Here is a 17,862-nt window from a genome sequence, read left to right as displayed (position 1 = left end):
ATTCATAACCATCATGGTGGGGAGCATGGCAGCAGGCAGGCAGGCATGCAGGCCACTCTGGAGTAGTGACTGAAAGCGTATATCCTCATCTGCAAATAGGAGGCAGAGAGACCTAACTGGAAACAGTGTGGTGGGGTGTAGAAACCTCAAAGCCCACCAGGCAGTGTGGCACATGCCTTTAATCCCAGCACTTGGGAGGCAGAGGCAGGTGGATCTCTGAGTTCAAAGCCAGCCTGTTCTACAGAGTGAATTCCAGGACAGCCAGGGCTACACAGACAAACCCTGTCTCAAAAATAAAAAGGCAACCTCAAAGCCCACTCCCAGTGACACACTTTCTCCAACAAGGCCCATATGCCCTAATCTTCCAAAAGAGTTCCACCAACTGGGGACCAAGAATTCAAACATATGAGCCTCTGGGATCCATTCTCATCCATACCACCAAACCTGAAGCTAGACTGGAACAGGCAAGACCCAACAATCTGCCTGTCTCCTCACCGCTGTGATGGTCCAAGTGCAGAGGTGCTGAGTGACCAGGCAGCCTCCTCAAATGCACATGTCCATCCCACACACCCTCCAAAGTCAAGGCTTTCTGATACAATACTAGGAAAACCTACCCACTTTATAAGCTGGAAATTGATTTTCTTTATTATCTTAAAAGAAGTCATTCGGGCCGGGCGGTGGTGGCGCACGCCTTTAATCCCAGCACTCGGGAGGCAGAGCCAGGCGAATCTCTGTGAGTTCGAGGCCAGCCTGGTCTCCAAAGCGAGTTCCAGGAAAGGTGCAAAGCTACACAGAGAAAAAAAAAAAAAAGAAGTCATTCGGGCTGGAGAGATGGCTCAGAGGTTAAGAGCACTGACTGCTCTTCCAGAGTTCCTGAGTTCAATTCCCAGCAACCACATGTTGGCTCACAACTCTCAGTAATGAGATCTGGCGCCCTCTTCTGACCTGCAGTCATACATGCTGTATACATAATAAATAAATAAATCTTTAAAAAAAAAAGTCATTCATTGTAGACAAACTGAAGCCACATAAGCAGAATAGTATCTACAGATAATCCTATGGTCTAGATGAAAACATTGGGGGCTGGGGAGATGGCTTAGTGGTTAAGAGCACCAACTGCTCTTCCAGAAGACCCAGGTTCAATTCCCAGCACTCACATGGCAGCTAACAACTGTCTGTAACTCCATTTCCAGGAGACCTGACAACCTCACACATACAGACATACAGGCAAAAACATCAATGCACATGAAATGAAAATTAAAACAAAAAAAGTTGGCATTTTGACTGCAGTTACTAGTATTTGTTGTAGACCAGGATTATCTAAAGAAATGTATTGTGCCCACAACTGTGATGGAACAGGACCCAAGAACAGGAAAACTTATGAGAGGACTTCAGAAAGAAAGTGACGGCCCAAACAGTAAAGCCACCATTGTCAAGTCTGATACCTGAGTTCTCTTCCAGAAACCCATGAGGGAGGGAAGAAACCAGTTCCCCTCGGCTGTCTCTGACTTCCACTCACAGGCTGTGGCATGCCCACATCCATACACCCAAACACAAATAAATACAGGTTAAAAGGGAACTAAGAAGAAACAGGTGAAAACTCTTCTTTATTTAAGTCAGTATGTCCAAAACATCATTTCAGCATGTAATTGGTATCTTATAAATTAAATTGAACATGATTGTTCACATTCTTTAATACTTAGTACTCAGGCCCTATGGTTATTTTGTTCATGGACATCTCAGTTCAGGTGAGCCCTATTTCCAGTACGCAAAAATCTCATAGGACTTTTTTCTTTTTTGTTGTATTTTTTTCTTTCTTCTGGTTTTTCTAGACAGGGTTTCTAGCCCTGGCTGTCCTGAACTCATTCTGTAGACCAGGCTGGGCTCGAACTCAGATCTGCCTGCCTCTGCCTTCTGAGTGCTGGGATAAAGGCATGTGCCACCACCACATGGTGGACTTTTTTCTTGATGTGTATGTGTATGCATGTTTATTTTCTTGGTGTGTATGTGTATGCACGTTTATTTTTAAATTCTATATCATCTATTACATTCTCATAATTTGAGGAAGTAGATATGTATGGGCAGATAAAACAGGTAGAATCCAGAAATGAAACAGGCTGCTGCAGTGATCCCTCTCTGGTTTTAGTGAAAGCATTCACCAGCAAGGCCCGCTGTGCAGGGTTCTGGCTCCCTCTAGTGGACACAGCTGGCAAATCCACCTGGCTGCCCAGGGAAGAGGTAATGCTAGGAAGAAGTCATGGAGTTACCTCCACTGATTCATCAGAAACCACAGAGGATCCACAGCCTGACAGGTGAGTGGTACACAGAGGCCCAGGCAGCGCTTACCAGCTGGCCGACAGATGGCTGAGCCTGAGTGATGTTTGCTATAGAGAGGATGGGGAATTCTAGAGATGAGGGAAGATTTCCTTCAGGAAAGCAGAACATACCTGCCCTCAGCACTGTGGGGCTATTACCTCCTGAACATCTTATAAAATGACTTTCTTAAAAACCATTTTGTTGTTGTTTTGTTGAGACAGGGTTTCTTTGTGTAGCCCTGGCTGTCTTGGAACTCAATCTATAGACCAAGCTGGGCTTGAGTTCAGAGATTCACCTGCACACAAACAAATATAAATAAATATAAGGGCCTAAAGAGATGACTCAGTGGTTAAAAGTGCCCACTGTTTTTCCAGAGGACTCGGGTTGGTTCCCAGCACCCATGTCAGACAGCTCACAACTGCCTAAAAGTCTAGCTCCAGGGAATCTGACACTTAAGACGTCTTTAGACACCCGCACCTATATGCACATACCCACCCACAGGAACACACATATTTACAAATAATAGAAATAAATATTTTTTTTCGAGACAGGGTTTCTCTGTGTAACAGCTATGACTGTCCTGGAACTTGCTTTGTAGATCAGGCTGGCCTTGAACTCATAGAAATCCGCCTGCCTCTGCTTCCTGAGTGCTGGGATTACAGGCCTGCACCACCACTGTCCCGCTAGAAATAAATCTTTTTTTCTTTTATTTTTTATTTTTTTCATTTTTCACTTTTTCAAATTAATCAATTTATCCCCCTTTCTATTACCAGCTTGATACAATATGTATTCCCATCTTAATTGTGAAATGTTTCATTGAGGTTTGCTCAGTAATTGAGTAAAACCAAAACTTATTATAAGCCACAGTCGTCCTAGGGTCCCCCATGCTATATATATAGTTTCCATGGTTCTGTGGGTTGTAGTCTGATTGATTGTTCTTTTTTTTTTTTTTAAGTCTTTTTTTTTTTTTTAAGGTTTATTTATTGTGTATACAATGTTCTGCCTGCATGTATCCCTGCAGGTCAGAAGAGGGCACCAGATCTCATTACAGATGGTTGTGAGCCACCATGTGGTTGCTGGGAATTGAACTCAGGACCTCTGGAAGAGCAGTCAGTGCTCTTAACCTCTGAGCCATCTCTCCAGTCCCCAGTCTGATTGTTCTTTATTTTATATCTAGAATCCACCTATGAGTGAGTACATACCTTGTTTGTCCTTCTGGGTTTGGGTTACCTCACTCAGGATGATTTTTTCTAGTTCCATCCATTTGCCTGCAAATTTCATGCTTTCATTGTTTTTCTCTGCTGAGTAGTACTCCATTGTGTATATGTACATTTTCTTAATCCATTCTTCAGTTGACGGGCATCTAGGTTGTTTCCAGGTTCTGGCCATTACAAATAGTGCTGCTATGAACATAGTTGAGCATGTATCTTTGTGGTATGAATCAGCATAAAATAAATCTTTTTTTTTTTTTTTTTTTTTTTTTTTTGGGTTTTTCAAGACAGGGTTTCTCTGTGTAGCTTTGCGCCTTTCCTGGAACTCACTTGGTAGTCCAGGCTGGCCTCGAACTCACAGAGATCCGCCTGGCTCTGCCTCCCGAGTGCTGGGATTAAAGGCGTGCGCCACCACCGCCCGGCCCAGAAATAAATCTTTAAAAGTTAAAGTTAAGGGCTGGAGAGATGGCTCGGTGGCTAGGAGTAGTTTTTCTCTTCCAGAGGATAAGGTTTGGTGGGTCACAACCATCTGTAACTCCAGTCCTAGGGATTCGGATGCCCTCTTCTGACCTTAGGCACCAAGCATGCATGTGATGCACAAACATATATAACATGCATGTAAAACACACATGGGATTGGAAAGATGGCTCAGAGGTTAAGAGCATTGGTTGCTCTTCCAGAGAACCAGGGTTCAATTCCCAATACCGACATGGCAGCTCACAACTGTAATTCTTGCTCCAGGGGAATCTGGCACACTCACACAGACATACATTCAGGTAAAACACCAATGTACATAAAAATAAATCTTTTTAAAAGTCCATACACTAGGCTGGAGATGTCTCAGCGGTTAAGAGCACTGGCTGCTCTTCCAGAGGTCCTGAGTTCAATTCCCAGCAACTACATGGTAGCTCACAACCCTCTGTAATAAGATCTGGCTCCCTCTTCTGGTATGCAAGCAGAACATTGTATGCATGATAAACAAAGTCTTTTTAAAAAATCAGTACACATAAAAAAAATCTTAAAATATATTTTTAAAAATGAATAAAGTTTTAAAAAGAAAAATTAAAAAACCAACCACAGTCTCATTATTCTATTGGATACTTCTTCCTCCTCCTCTTCCTCCTCCTTTTCTTCTTTTTGGGACAGTGTCTCTCTACATACCATGACTGTCCTGGAACTCCCTCTATAGTCCGGGCTAGCCTCTAACTCACTGCCTCTGCCTCCTAAGCTCTGGGATTAAAGATATGCACCACCATGCCTGACTCCATACGTTAGGTTCTTAAGTTTTAGTGTATTAAGGCCAAACATGGTGATGAAGCCTTTAATCTCAGCACTGGGAGACAAGAGTTAGGCCGATTTCTGTGAGTTCAAGGCAACCCAAAGCTACATAGGGAGAGCTTGACTCAAAGATACTTTTTTTCAAAAAAAAAAAAATGTGGGCTTTATTGTATATTTCGAACATGTAAAATTTATGCATATGTTTATATGTTTGTGTGAACATGTATCTCACATACATGTGAGACTGGAGGACAGCCTTGGTGTCCTCCTCAGGAACACCATCAATCTCAGGTCCTTGCATTAATAAAGCAAGTGCTGAGCCAGGCAGTGGTGGCACACACCTTTGATACATGCTAGGCAAGCACTCTACCAACTGAACTATATCCTTAGCCATTTATTGTCTTGTTCAGAAAATCCCTACCTAAGAGATTCTCCCATTTTTCATGTCTGTCTGTCTGTCTGTCTGTATGGGTGAGATGTTCATGGGTATGCATGTTTTTGCATGTGTGAGAGCCCACATGTGTATGTATGTATACGCATGTGTACATGTGCATGGGGAAGCCTGAGGTTGCCATCAGGAATCATCCTCCATTGCTCTTCCACCTTATTCACTGCAGGCAGACTCTCTCAATCAAACCCAGAGATCTTGGATGTAGCTAGTCTCACTAGCCATCTTGCTCTGGGGATCCCACCTCTGCCTTCTGAGGCTGGAATTACAGGCAAGACGCCACACTGCCTAGAATTTAGGTGAGTTTCTTGGGGATCCAAACTACAGTCCTCAAACTTGAGCAGCAAAGGCTTTAACTGATGAGCCGTCTCTCTAGCCCTGAAAAGATATCTTATTCTAACTATTTTTAAAATGTGATTTATACAGTCAGGTTTTCAACCCACATAGACTTGAGTTTGGAAGGAATGGCTGCAAGTAGAAATGCAAGAATACAATTCCTAGAGCAACAGCTCTTTATGTGAAGAAGTATCAAAAATGCCATTTTTTTCTGGGCTGGAGAGATGACTCAGTGGTTAAGAGCACTGGCTGCTCTTCCACAGGACCTGGATTCAATTCTCAGCACCTACATGGTAGCTCACAACTGTCTGTAATTCTAGGGGATCCAATGCCCTCTTCTGACCTCCTTAGGCACTATGAACACATGTAGTGCACATACTTACATGCAGGCAAAACATCCATGCACATAAAATAAAAATAAATTTTATGTGCATTGGTGTGAGAGTGTCAGATTCCCTAGAACTGGAGTTACAGACAGTTGTGAGCTGCCACGTGGGTGCTGGGAATTGAACCAGGGTCCTCTGGAAGAGTAGCCAGTGCTCTTAACCTCTGAGTCATTTCTCCAGCCCAAAATAAATCTTTTTTGAAGATACAAGTTAGGGGGCTGGCAAGGTGGCTCAGCCAGGAACAGTGCTTACCATCGAGCCTGAGGACCTGGGCTTAATCCTTGGGTTCCACGTGGTAGAAGGAGAAATAAGTAAATGTAAAAAAAAATAATTTTAGCAGGGTGTAGGGGTGCACGCCTTTAATCCAAGCACTTGAGAGGCAGAGGCAGGCGGATCTCTGTGAGTTAGAGACCAGCCTGGTCTACAAAGCGAGTTCCAGGACAGCTAGGGCTTTTATACAGAGAAACCCTGTCTTGAAAAATGAAAAAATAAAAAAAATAAATGTAACACAATTTGGGAACTGGCAGGATGGCTCAGTGAGTAAAAGCATTTGATGCCAAGTCTGACAACCTGAGTTCAATCCCTGGAACCCAGCAGAAGGAGAGAACCAGTTCCCACAAGTTGTTCTTTTACCTCTACACATATACTGCCATGGCACATGCACACAGCCTCCAATAAATAAATAAATATAATTAGAAGCATTAAAAAATTTAAACAGAGTATCCAGAATGTTTCACATAACCCAAATGAAGGCAGGAAATGGTAAGTGGATCCAGCTTATTTTGAGCACAGGCATCTCGAGCGTAACCACCGGGATGCTCTGGGTAACCCTGGTCCGCTTTCCCCACGGTTTCCCAGCAAACTATAAACATATAAGCCCACTACAGAGGTGTGCTTTCCTCCCGGACCCTGCCTGCTCTAGTGACACACCTGACTTACTATTACCTTAACATAAACCAGGCATATTCTAGCAAAATGAAGTCACCTCTTTCTCACCAGTATGCACACTTGGCCTTTGACCCTGATCACAAGGAGCCCAGGGCCTTGCTGCTGCCCAGCACCACCCTTCTACCAGTGAGTACCGTATAGCCTTTACCCTGTGCAATCCTTGATCTATCTTTGTTTCAAAGCACCTTGGAACCAACCAGTCTCTAGACCCTGGGACCAGACTGTTTTGCAACAAAGTGGAAACAGAAATTAGAAACAGCAGAACAGAAAGCAGTAAGATGCTGGAACTAAAGCCAAACATCTCAATAGTTACATTAAATTAAAACAAAGACAGCACATTAATCAAGAAAGATTGGCAGCATGTTTCCAAAACTGTGTATTAACTGAGCTTGACCGCACACACTGTAATCCTAGCACTCCGGAGGCTGAAGCAGGGGGATGGCAAGTTCTAGAGCATGGGTAGTCTTTGGCGGGAGGGTCACTGAGCAGGACTCCATCCCTAGGGACCATTTATGCAGCTCAGGAGTTGCTGCCTCCTAAGATCCAGTTGGATCTCAAGATTCTATGGCCTGAAGAATGAAAGGTGTGTCCCATGCCATAAAATGAAGCCACCAGCATGACCTGGCCTTGCCTGCTTTTTTCCAGCTTGGTCGCCTCAGTGCTCTAAGCAAGAGGGCAAAGTAGTGTCCTAGGTCCTCCCCAAGAAGGAACAACTCAGCTAACGCAATCATTTCTCATGTTCTAGCAAAACTGACGGAAGTTCAGGTACAAGGAAAATAGCTAAGAACTGGCGTCAGTACAGGAACAGCAAAGGGTGAAGTACTGAGCTGAGATTCCCTCAGACCACCTGTTGCTGTCAGGGTGGTTATTACTTCTTTGGCTCTCGGAAAAGAAAGAACATTGTTTTGACCTTGAGGACACAGGTCTTGGTTTCCAGATTTCTGCCATTCCTGCAATGTCACCTTGATGAGGAAGAACCTTACTCTAGTTCAGGGGCAGTGGTGCCACCTGGTGGAAAGGAGGAATCGAAGTTCAACTCTGAGCCCTTGTCCATTCTTTAACCATGGGGGGCAAAGTCCAGTTTCAGGAGGACTGACCTCTCCTGGGAGCCATGAGTCAATATGATCTCCCTAATCCCCACACTCTGGTCCTTCCATGATCACCCTAGACCCGCCACTCAGGATTATTATTCTCCCCACATACTTCTCCACGGGTCTGCTGAAGACCCACGGAAGGTCCTGCGACAGGTATGGTCTCTTCTGCTAGGGATCCAGAAAGCCAAGAACCAAGGGAAACACCAGACACTATCTTTGTATCCTAGGCAGGAGCAGCAGGAGTCTAGGTCTCCCACTAACCAGGGAGGTAGACAAGAACACGGCCAATTACATGTTCGGGACACCAGTCCTGCCCTAGTGGCGGCAATACCTGCTATGGCTCTGCCTGATGTCCCTCCCCAGGCCCACGTTCCTCATTTTGTGAGAAGCTTGTTCCCAAGTCCATCCCACACTTAAGATAAGAAACTGAGCTCCACCTTCCCAAGGGAAGGACATTAAATGTCAGGGTTGGAGAAGGAGCAGGAGCAAGGGCAGCAGATTCCCAGGAGGTACCACGAACAAACTGGGTTACCCTGGCTTTCTCCTCCCAGGACCAGACACAGAGTAGCCAATGGCATGGGTACAGCCTCCCCGACCACCCAACACAGGGATAGTCCAAGGTAGCCCCAACCCTGCAGCCTCCCTGGGTATCTGAATTTTTTTTTTTTTTTTTTTTTTTTTTTTTTTTTTTTTTTTTTTTTTTTTTTTTGGTTTTTCGAGACAGGGTTTCTCTGTGTAGCTTTGCGCCTTTCCTGGAACTCGCTTTGGAGACCAGGCTGGCCTCGAACTCACAGAGATCCGCCTGCCTCTGCCTCCCGAGTGCTGGGATTAAAGGCGTGCGCCACCACCGCCCGGCTGGGTATCTGAATTTTAGGAAGAGGTTTACAAATGGAAGATGTGTGTGTGTTACATTAAATTAAAACAAACAGAGCACATTAATCAAGAGAAAGATTGGCAGGATGTTTCCAAAACTGTGTATTAACTGAGCACGATGGTACACACTGCAATCCTAGCACTCTGGAGGCTGAGGCAGGGGGATGGCAAGTTCTAGGGCATGGGTAGTCATTGGTGGGGGTACAACCAATGTACAACACACACACACACAACATAAACAGACAAACAAACAAAAACAGAAAAGAGAAATAAAAAGATTCTTTGGACAGGCAACATTAAAACTGAGCTTCAACTAGGTATAGTGGCACATGTCTTTAATCCCAGCACTTAGGAGACAGATCAGGTGGATCTCTGTGAGTTTAAGACCAGTCTGGTCTACACAGAGAGCCCCAGGCCAGCCAGAACTATGCAGTGAGACCCTGCCTAAACTAACAAACAAACAGACAGAGGAGCTTCTCCCAGCCTGATTTGATTTGTAGATTTGGGGGGTGGGAGTAAGAGGCCAAGCATTCTTAGGGACCCAGAGCCACAGCCTGTCCCAGGAGGCCTGGAGGGAGAGGACAGGGGCATGGGTCCCTGAGTGTATAGGGATGTCAGAAGGGATGGGAGTCCCAGGAGGACAGGGAGGAGTCCTAAGCAAGATTTAGGAGTCCAGAAGGAGGGGTGATACTACCAAAGGACCCTTCCTTATAGAAAGTAGCCACAGCCCTCTGCTGGGTACTGCTAGGCATCAAGCCTTAAACAAGAAGGGCTAGGACCCAGGTGGCACCCAAGGAGAATACTGGGAAACAAATAATGATGCATGGTGAAAAGCACTCTCCATGACTTATGCCCTACAGAGAGGGCACCAGGACAGGGCACTCCCGGGCCTCCATGTGCAAGTAAAGACCTATGAAGGGACACAGAGCTGACCTGCTAGTAAAGGAGCGGGTTAAAGGGCGTGACACAGAGCTGACCTGCTAGTAAAGGAGCGGGTTAAAGGGCGTGACACAGGGGTTGAGGATTTAGCTCAGTGGTAGAGCGCTTGCCTAGCCAGTGCAAGGCCCTGGGTTCGGTCCTCAGCTCTGAAAAAAAAAAAAAAAAAAAAAAAAAGCCAGGGTGTGACACAGAGCTGACCTGCTAGTAAAGGAGCGGGTTAAAGAGCGTGAATTGCCTGCTGTACGAAGAAAGTACTCGTGAGGGGAGACTAGGAACAGACCAGAGGGTGGGCGGGGATGCCAGAAGTATGGAGGCCAGGTATATGGCTTCTTCATCAAACACCTTCTAGGCCTCCTCCTTGGAAGACCCTGGTTTCTTACAGAGCCAAACCGATGACTACCACATGGCCTAAAAGGCTCTACACTCTGGTTCAAACCTGGGACGATATATTCCAAGGACTGAAACCATGTGCACAAACAACCAACCAAAGCAACCAGAATGAAAATCAAACTTCACCCACCGGACCCCTGACATGGTTTACCCTCAAATGTACAAACAGCAGTGCCCTGGGAGACTTGCTGCCTGCTTGGCGCATGGGCCAAACTCGGCCTGGGTTTCTGCCAGGGACTGTCATGGTACCAGTGGGCATGGGCACTTTCTCTTAGGCAACAGCCTTACTTACTACGGTGGCCCTGTGACATGGGTCACACTGTATGAGCATGGGTATGGGTGTCCCATTACCATTGTTGCTTCTAGGGTCTGTTTTCTAGTCTCCCTTAAACAGTACTTCTCTTCCTCTTACAGGAAGTGGTTCATTTCCTCCCTTAGGCCTGCACCTTCACGCCAGGCTTCTCTATCACTATGCAGGCAGGACACAGCAGTGAGGATTAACTGCCATCACTGAGGTGGGTACAGCAAGGAGCTAGGGCTTCCTGGTCTAGGACAGGGATTGACAGGGTGTGGGGGTCCTAGCTCCTGGTCTCCCCTGAACCTCTTTCTTGAGCTTACCCCAGAACCCCACAAGCTTTGCAGCGCTGCAGCATGCTATCCCAGAAGCACGTGGCAGGCTACTGAAATACCCAATGGATGCTACTGGTCCTCGAGCCTGGATCCTGCAAGTGCCATGTGACTACTCCAGCCTAGCAGAGTTAGAGGTTTCTAAGTGCCTGGACCCCATAAGACAACAAGGCAGTCCCCAAAGTGGCTGCTCCCCTCCCCAACCCAATTTCCAGACCTCCTTCCAGAGGCTGTCCACAGCAGGGCTCCCTGTCCTCTGGCCAGAACTCTGGTATCAGAGGCTACACCTTGAATTTCCCTGGGGCCGTTGGCAGCCTCCCAGGGGACCTCAGCCCCCTGCGTGATCTCCTCCCACAATGATTTTGACTCCTGAAAGCAGGGGCCACTGCCTGGGCATGGGCCAGGTTGCCACTGTCCTGATGATGGTCCTCACTAAGGAAGATGCCTTTTGGGCACTGGCCCAGCTGCCAACCCATTAAGGAGCCACATACTGTCCAAGTGGTCAGGTTCTCATGACACCAAACAGCCTGGCTGGGTGACAGCCATACTGATGAGTGATGGCGACTTACAGCCACAGCACCTTCCCTTCCCTCCTTCTGAACCACTGCACTGTCTGCTGTAGTCAAGGGACCCCACCATGTCCCTTGTCAGCCAAGAACCCTCTAGGCATAAGCAAACCAGGTGACATGTTCCAGCTGGTTATTCTGCAGCTCTCACCATCTATCGCCAAAATCCAGGGGACAGCATCAACCTATCCATGTCCTCTCCTGATCCTGAGCCCAAGAGGCAGCCACCAACCTCCATCCCTGTCCCTGTCCCCTGCTAGCTTCATGGGCCCAATAGGCTGCTCGTACCCTATCCACCACAGTCTTTCCTCTGCCTCAAAGGCTACCCTGCCCTTCAGGAACCAGGACACAGTAAGGCAACAAGTCTAGCTGGAACTTGTTTGGGTGTTCCTGCTTCCTTCTCTGGGGCTGCAAATGCCTAATGGAGACTCGGAGTGGGATGAGGGGGAAACCTCAGCTTCCCGGGACACCTGCTACTGTCCTCAAGCTATGGCTCCACCCCTCTGGAATAAGTTCTACTTGTAGGTTATAGGCTCTCAGGATGCTACAAATGGTTCCAGCCACTGCCTTTCAGCTCCCAGCTTAGGAGAATGAAGTCAAAAAGTATAAGGGTAATGGAAGGGACCTGCCTCATCCCCAGAGGCACTGGGTGGGACCTGGAATAGAGAGGTTTGGGGACCATCATGAGCAGGAGACCCTGAGTAAAGCAGGACTGTGAGGAGATACCAACTGTCCAGGGCTTCTGCAGTGTTATGGCAATGAAGTATAGACAGGGAGGGACCTTCCTTGATCCACAGTGCTGGTTTCCCAGCCCAGGGGTCCCAGGAGCTCTCCCACCTTCCAAGAAGGCCAGGAGAGCCCATATCCAACAGATGAGCTAGGCCCTAGACCTCCTGCCCTCCTGCCACACAACCCACAGCACAGGTCAGAGTCTGAGCAAGTGCCACTGGCAGAGCAGGCCAGGCCAGGAGAACCAGGGAAACTCCGAGTCTTGGCAAGCCCCTGATCCCAGGGTCACACCTGCTAAGTCCAGCCCTGAGCAGTTACAAGCCTGATAGCAGCCTCATGGAATCACCTCTACAGAGAACCCAGAGGTTGTGTGCAGGCCATGGGTCCCACCCCAAAGTTCTGGGATGTCTATATCCTGGAGGATAAAGTTGTGGTCATGACCATGGCAAAAAAACAGCCCTCAAGGTACATGGAAGTCACTTCTCAGATATCCAATACAGACCGTGGCTAGCTGTGGGCCATCCTCAAACCAACCATTTGTCTACCTCTCCAGCCTAGAGTGAGCCAGCCACAAAGGGTGGGTCAGGCCAGCTGTGGTCAACTAGGCAGGCGGCAAGGTATTGTCCCAAGCACTAAGCCCATCCCCCATACCACAGATAAGAGTTGAGGTTGCTTTCCTGGCAGGATCTCTCTTTGGCTATGGTCTTATGTATACAAGACCACAGGCCAGTGGTGATGGCACACGCCTTTAATCCCAGCACTCAGGAGGCAGAGCCAGGAGGATATGCGTGAGTTTGAGGCCAGCCTGGTCTACAGAGCGAGATCCATGACAGGAACCAAAACTACACAGAGAAAACCTGTCTCGAAAAACCAAAAAAAAAAAAAAAAAAAAAACCCAAAAACCAGAGTTAGAAACAGAAGGGTACAGTATCCTTAGCAAGACGGACCTAGGAACAGGCAGGTCTTGGGCAACAACCTTTCCCAGGGCCCAGCAGAGTCGAACTCCATACCTTTGAAAATCTCCCAAAGCCTCTCTGTAGGACATGCTGCTTCAGGCTGAACTATACAATGCTGAAGTACCTCCAGGCCTCCATTGTGGTGTCTTGAAGGACAGAATGTGACATTCTTCCCTTATTAGCTCTAGTTTGAGGTCCATTTCCGGGGCAGGCATGTCGAGGCCCCACGAGCTCTGCCTCCATGTTTCCCACCCTACTGCCTCCAGCAGGAACACGAAGCTCCTGTCCACCCTTACAATCACAGCCCAGAATGTGCTGAGCCTACTAAAAACCCCCAAACAGGGCCAAAGACAACCATTAGCATATCAGGCCCTGTCTCCAACCACCTTCATGACCAACATGGCTCCCAAGGAGCCACTGAAGCCTCAGATGATACCTCAGGAGCCTCAAATACAGTGGACAGGAAAGCTGAACTTTTGGCTGCTGTGGAAGAGGGCAGGAGTGGTGTCTTCAACCACTCAGCAGCAGGCCCTACATCATGCCTAGAGGAGCCTCCTTATATTGCAAGTATCCTCCGAAAGAGAGAGTTCACTCAATTCCACTTCAGTCTTGAGAGGGTAAAGCATAGCCACCAAGGGCCCCAGCAGCCAGGATGAGGACCAGGATAAGGAGATGGACACTCCTGTAGTCATGACCTGTGCTAGAATGAGGCCCTGGGCATGGCACGCCCTTTGGGAGCAGTGAGCAGCTACCTGGCCGGCATGTGCCTCTCAAGATGGTACTGGTGGCCGGGCGGTGGTGGCGCACGCCTTTAATCCCAGCACTCGGGAGGCAGAGCCAGGCGGATCTCTGTGAGTTCGAGGCCAGCCTGGGCTACCAAGTGAGTTCCAGGAAAGGCGCAAAGCTACACAGAGAAACCCTGTCTCGAAAAACCAAAAAAAAAAAAAAAAAAAAAAAAAAAAAAAAAAAAAAAAGATGGTACTGGTGACTTGGAGAACATCTGTACACCTCAGAGAAGTGGTAGGAACTGGTAAGGCAGCTTCTAGCTTCTCAGGGTGTTGAGATTGCCAGGCTCTAAGCACTGATGGGACAGAGGCCTGCGGCCACACAGAAAACATTGATGACCTATTTCCAGAGTTCTAGAATCCCCATCACTGGTCAGAGGGCTGAAGGATGCTGGGGCAGGGCAGGTCTTATACTCTGCAATCCTTGGGGCTCTATTTCATGGATCCCAGAATTCAGGAAATGTGTTTCCTGCTGGAGACAAGGGATACCCCGTGCTCTTCAGCCCCCTCCTCCATTACTTAAGGACAATAGGTCACTCTTTGTATCACCTGACTGTTCTTTTGTTGCCTATAGCTTTCTGCAGGAAACACAAGCCAGCTGGGGCAGGCAGAGGGCAGGGCTACACAGTCCAGGAGCCCAGGCTAGTCTCCCCAGCCTCTTCTCAGGAACAGGAACAAGGCAGATGATGAATCCCAGGTTCCCAGTATCTTCTGGGAGGCCACAAGCACTACACCTCTCACTCCCAGCCAGAGACAAGTCAAGACCATCAAATAATTTACTGTGATTCAACCTGTGCCCCAGAGGCACCCAGAGGGAACGGAGAGGGGTTGAGGACTGGGGTGCCAGTGGCAACAGGGACAGTTCATGACAGTCTGTTCAAATTGTCCATGCGAAGGTCTTGGTCACCTCTGTCCACCATCCCTGGACTGGACCGGCTCCAGCATCACTTCCTTCCTTCCTTCCCTGCTCTTTCCTTCCTTCCGTCTGCACCTCCTCCCTGCATCCGGCACCTCCACGTCCTGAGCCTGTGCCGGGACGGGCACAAAGGACACCACTGACGGTAGGCAGGGGGACTGGCAGAATGGGGGTGGGTGGGAGCAGGGACATCAGTGTGGATATGAAGTTCATTTGGCTAGCTGGGGCCACGGCCCCAGAAGTCTGCTGGTCCCTGCCTCACCTGGCGTCAGGACAGCACACACTTGCAGCTCATGCAGCCGGGGCCGCTCTCATCGGGCGGGTTCAGCTTCCGCAGTTTGTGCTGCCGAATCTCACGGACGAGTGTGTAGAAGGCATCCTCTACACCCTGGGAAGAAAGGGAGTGGATCAGAGGGGGCTCTGAGGACGAAAGGGGTGCTGTCTGGGTAAGAGACTCCCTGCCTGGATCAGGTAACACCCCAACCCTGGAAAATAACCCTTCCTCGGCCGCACAACCAGCACAGACAGGGAGCTGGGCTCTGCACAACTAAAAGGCACAGGGCCACTCTCCTTAAGCAGGCTCACTCCAGAATGTCCTTGAAAATCAGAGTCACTCAACTCGGGGCTCTCCCAGACTCCCAGGATGGCTCCGGCATGAATGCCCTGAGCACACTTAAGGGCTCAAAACTCACAGGTAGCCATAGGACACTATGGGGACAGGAAGGACTAGGCCCCTGGGTCACCGCTCCGGCCTGGCTCAGGGCAGCTCTCTCCACGGACCCCCTCCTACCCTGGCGCTGTGTCAACCGAGAACTGCAGGGCATAAGCCCAGACCCTGACCCTTGCCTCCCTCACAGCCCTGCCGTCTGGGAGACTTACAGCATGGGGGCCGCTGGGTCACATGGGTCCCGGGGGGTCCCAGAGGGTCCCGGAGCTGGAGCCAGAGCCAGAGCGGCTGCCCTGTGTTGAGGGAGAGGGGCGATGAGCTCTGCTCCCTGGCTGGGGTGGGGTGGGGTGAATCCCTGACTCGCTGTGGAATGGGGAGCAAGCTCACCTGCCGGGTCTTGGCTGATGTTTCAATGTAGGGGATGCCATAGCTGCGGGCAAGGTCCTGGGCCTGCCGCGACTCAACAGTACGAGCGGCCAGGTCACACTTGTTCCCCACCAGCACCATTGGCACATCGTCTGAGTCCTTCACCCGCTTGATCTGCTCCCTAGAGGGAGATGGAGGGTATGTAAGCCAACTAGCAGGCTACAGGCATGGCTGTATCCAGGACATTTGGGAGAAGACATAAAGTCTCAGTGTGCACACAGAACCTTGCTCACCTGTGCCCTGGGCTCATGGGCTAGCCATAGATGGCTCACCTGTACTGATGGATGTCTTCAAAGGACTTGGTGTTGTTGATGGCAAACACACAGAGGAAACCCTCCCCTGTGCGCATGTACTGGTCCCGCATGGCACTATACTCCTCTTGACCTGCTGTGTCTAAGATGTCCAGCAGACATGTCTCCCCATCAATGACCACCTGTTTCCGATAGGAGTCCTGCAGAAGAACATAGCTTAGGGGTCCCACCTCTCCTCAGACAGAAGTCCACAGAGCCAGCCTACCCTTGCACCTCTCATGCCCTGATGGATCAGGTGGGAGCCAGACCCACACCACCTTCAAGACTCGGCTGTGTGGGCCTGTCCTGACTCTTACCCATGACCACTGCCAGAGCCCAGGCAGGTAGCTAGAGCTCACCTCTATGGTGGGGTCATACTCGTCCACAAAATGGTTCTGGATCAGCTGGATGGTCAGGGCACTCTTTCCCACGCCTCCAGCACCCACCACCACAAGCTTGTATTCTGTCATCGCTTCTATAGGGACTGTCACTCCAGGAGCTCCTGCCCCACCTGCCAATGAGAACCACACTTAGCCAGGTCCGGGTCACTTGAGACTGATAATAGGTGCCTGACCCAAAGGCCCCCTCCAGCATTGAGGAGGCAGGCCAGCCACGACAGTGGCCCAGTCACTCACCTGTGGCACCTCCAGCTGGGACAGGGAGGCCCCCCCCCACCTCCTCCAGCAGCACTTAATGGCTGTGTGAGGAAGCAGGGAGAGGCCCCCAAGGCAGGGCTGACAGCTGAGAGCTTCTCCCAACCACGCACCCAAATTAGAAGTCGCTAGGTAGGCAGAAAGCCTCAACTGGAGGCGCCTGAGGGCTGAGGCCACCCCCCAAAAACAGGTCCTGCCACGGCGGCCTCAGCGTGCCCAGGCAGGCCAGTGCCAGCCTACAACCGGCTCCGGCCCGCCGGCATGTGGGTGCAACCGACAAGTATTTACTGAGCGCCTACTGCATGCCAGGCGCGGTCCTGGCAGCGGGGGAAGGGTAGCTGGAGAGGGACCCTGCCCTCCACTGAGAGAGACCTTCCACAAGGGGCCAGGGAGCCTTCAGCAAGCAGTGGGAAAAAGCGGCTGAGGGTGTGGGAAGCAGGTGACTGCGGGAAAGACTCACAAGGGGCACGAGGGGTGGCTGGGGAGCAGAAGGCCCTGATTGGGGCCCGACGTGGGTGTCCTTGTAGCCCCGAGGCCGGAGCGTGATGGCCGCGGGGTGCAGAGTCTCCGGAGGCCCGGGCGGCGCCTCGCCGGGAGGGCGGCCACAGGCGGGGCGGGCCCGGTCGGGCCGCAGAGGCGGGCAGCCGGGCGCTTAGGCACGCTGCCGGGCTAAGAGGAGCAAGGAAGCACCGATCACCTGCGCCCCGCGCCCCACCCCGCGCCCGCACTCACCGCTTGCTGGAGCGACTGCCCCCGGGGCCGGGGCCGGGGCAGGGCGGGGGCGCGGACCGGCGCCGGCTGGGCCCGCGCATGGGCTCCGTCCGCGGCGGGTGCGGCTCAGGCTGCGGGCGCCGGGCGCGGACGGCGGGGACTCGGCCGGGCCCGCGCTCGCCCCGCCCCGCTCCGCCCCGCGCCCGTCCGTCAACTCTAGACGGCCGGTGATTGGTCGAGCTCCGGCCCATCACGACCTGTTGTGGTTGGCTGAACAACCCATCCGTCAGGAGCCGCAGCTGGGCGGGGCTTCCTGG

General features: G+C 50.3%; 1 protein-coding gene across 1 annotated transcript; it reads right to left on the bottom strand.

Moving 5' to 3' along the window:
* Positions 1-15,071: 15,071 nt before the first annotated feature.
* Positions 15,072-17,676, bottom strand: Hras (HRas proto-oncogene, GTPase). The gene is made up of 6 exons (XM_052761976.1): positions 17,567-17,676; positions 16,541-16,692; positions 16,164-16,342; positions 15,853-16,012; positions 15,678-15,758; positions 15,072-15,186 (listed from the first exon to the last, which is right to left on the bottom strand). The coding sequence occupies exons 2-5, from the start codon at positions 16,649-16,651 to the stop codon at positions 15,696-15,698; spliced, it is 513 nt and encodes a 170-aa protein (XP_052617936.1). The 5' UTR covers positions 16,652-16,692; positions 17,567-17,676; the 3' UTR covers positions 15,072-15,186; positions 15,678-15,695.
* Between the last annotated feature and the right edge of the window lie 186 nt (positions 17,677-17,862).

Source organism: Peromyscus californicus, unplaced genomic scaffold (assembly GCF_007827085.1).
Source record: "Peromyscus californicus insignis strain IS unplaced genomic scaffold, ASM782708v3 Scaffold_4__1_contigs__length_199733344, whole genome shotgun sequence".
In the NCBI taxonomy this organism is placed as follows: domain Eukaryota; kingdom Metazoa; phylum Chordata; class Mammalia; order Rodentia; family Cricetidae; genus Peromyscus; species Peromyscus californicus.
This window is presented reverse-complemented; position numbering and strand designations above follow the sequence as displayed.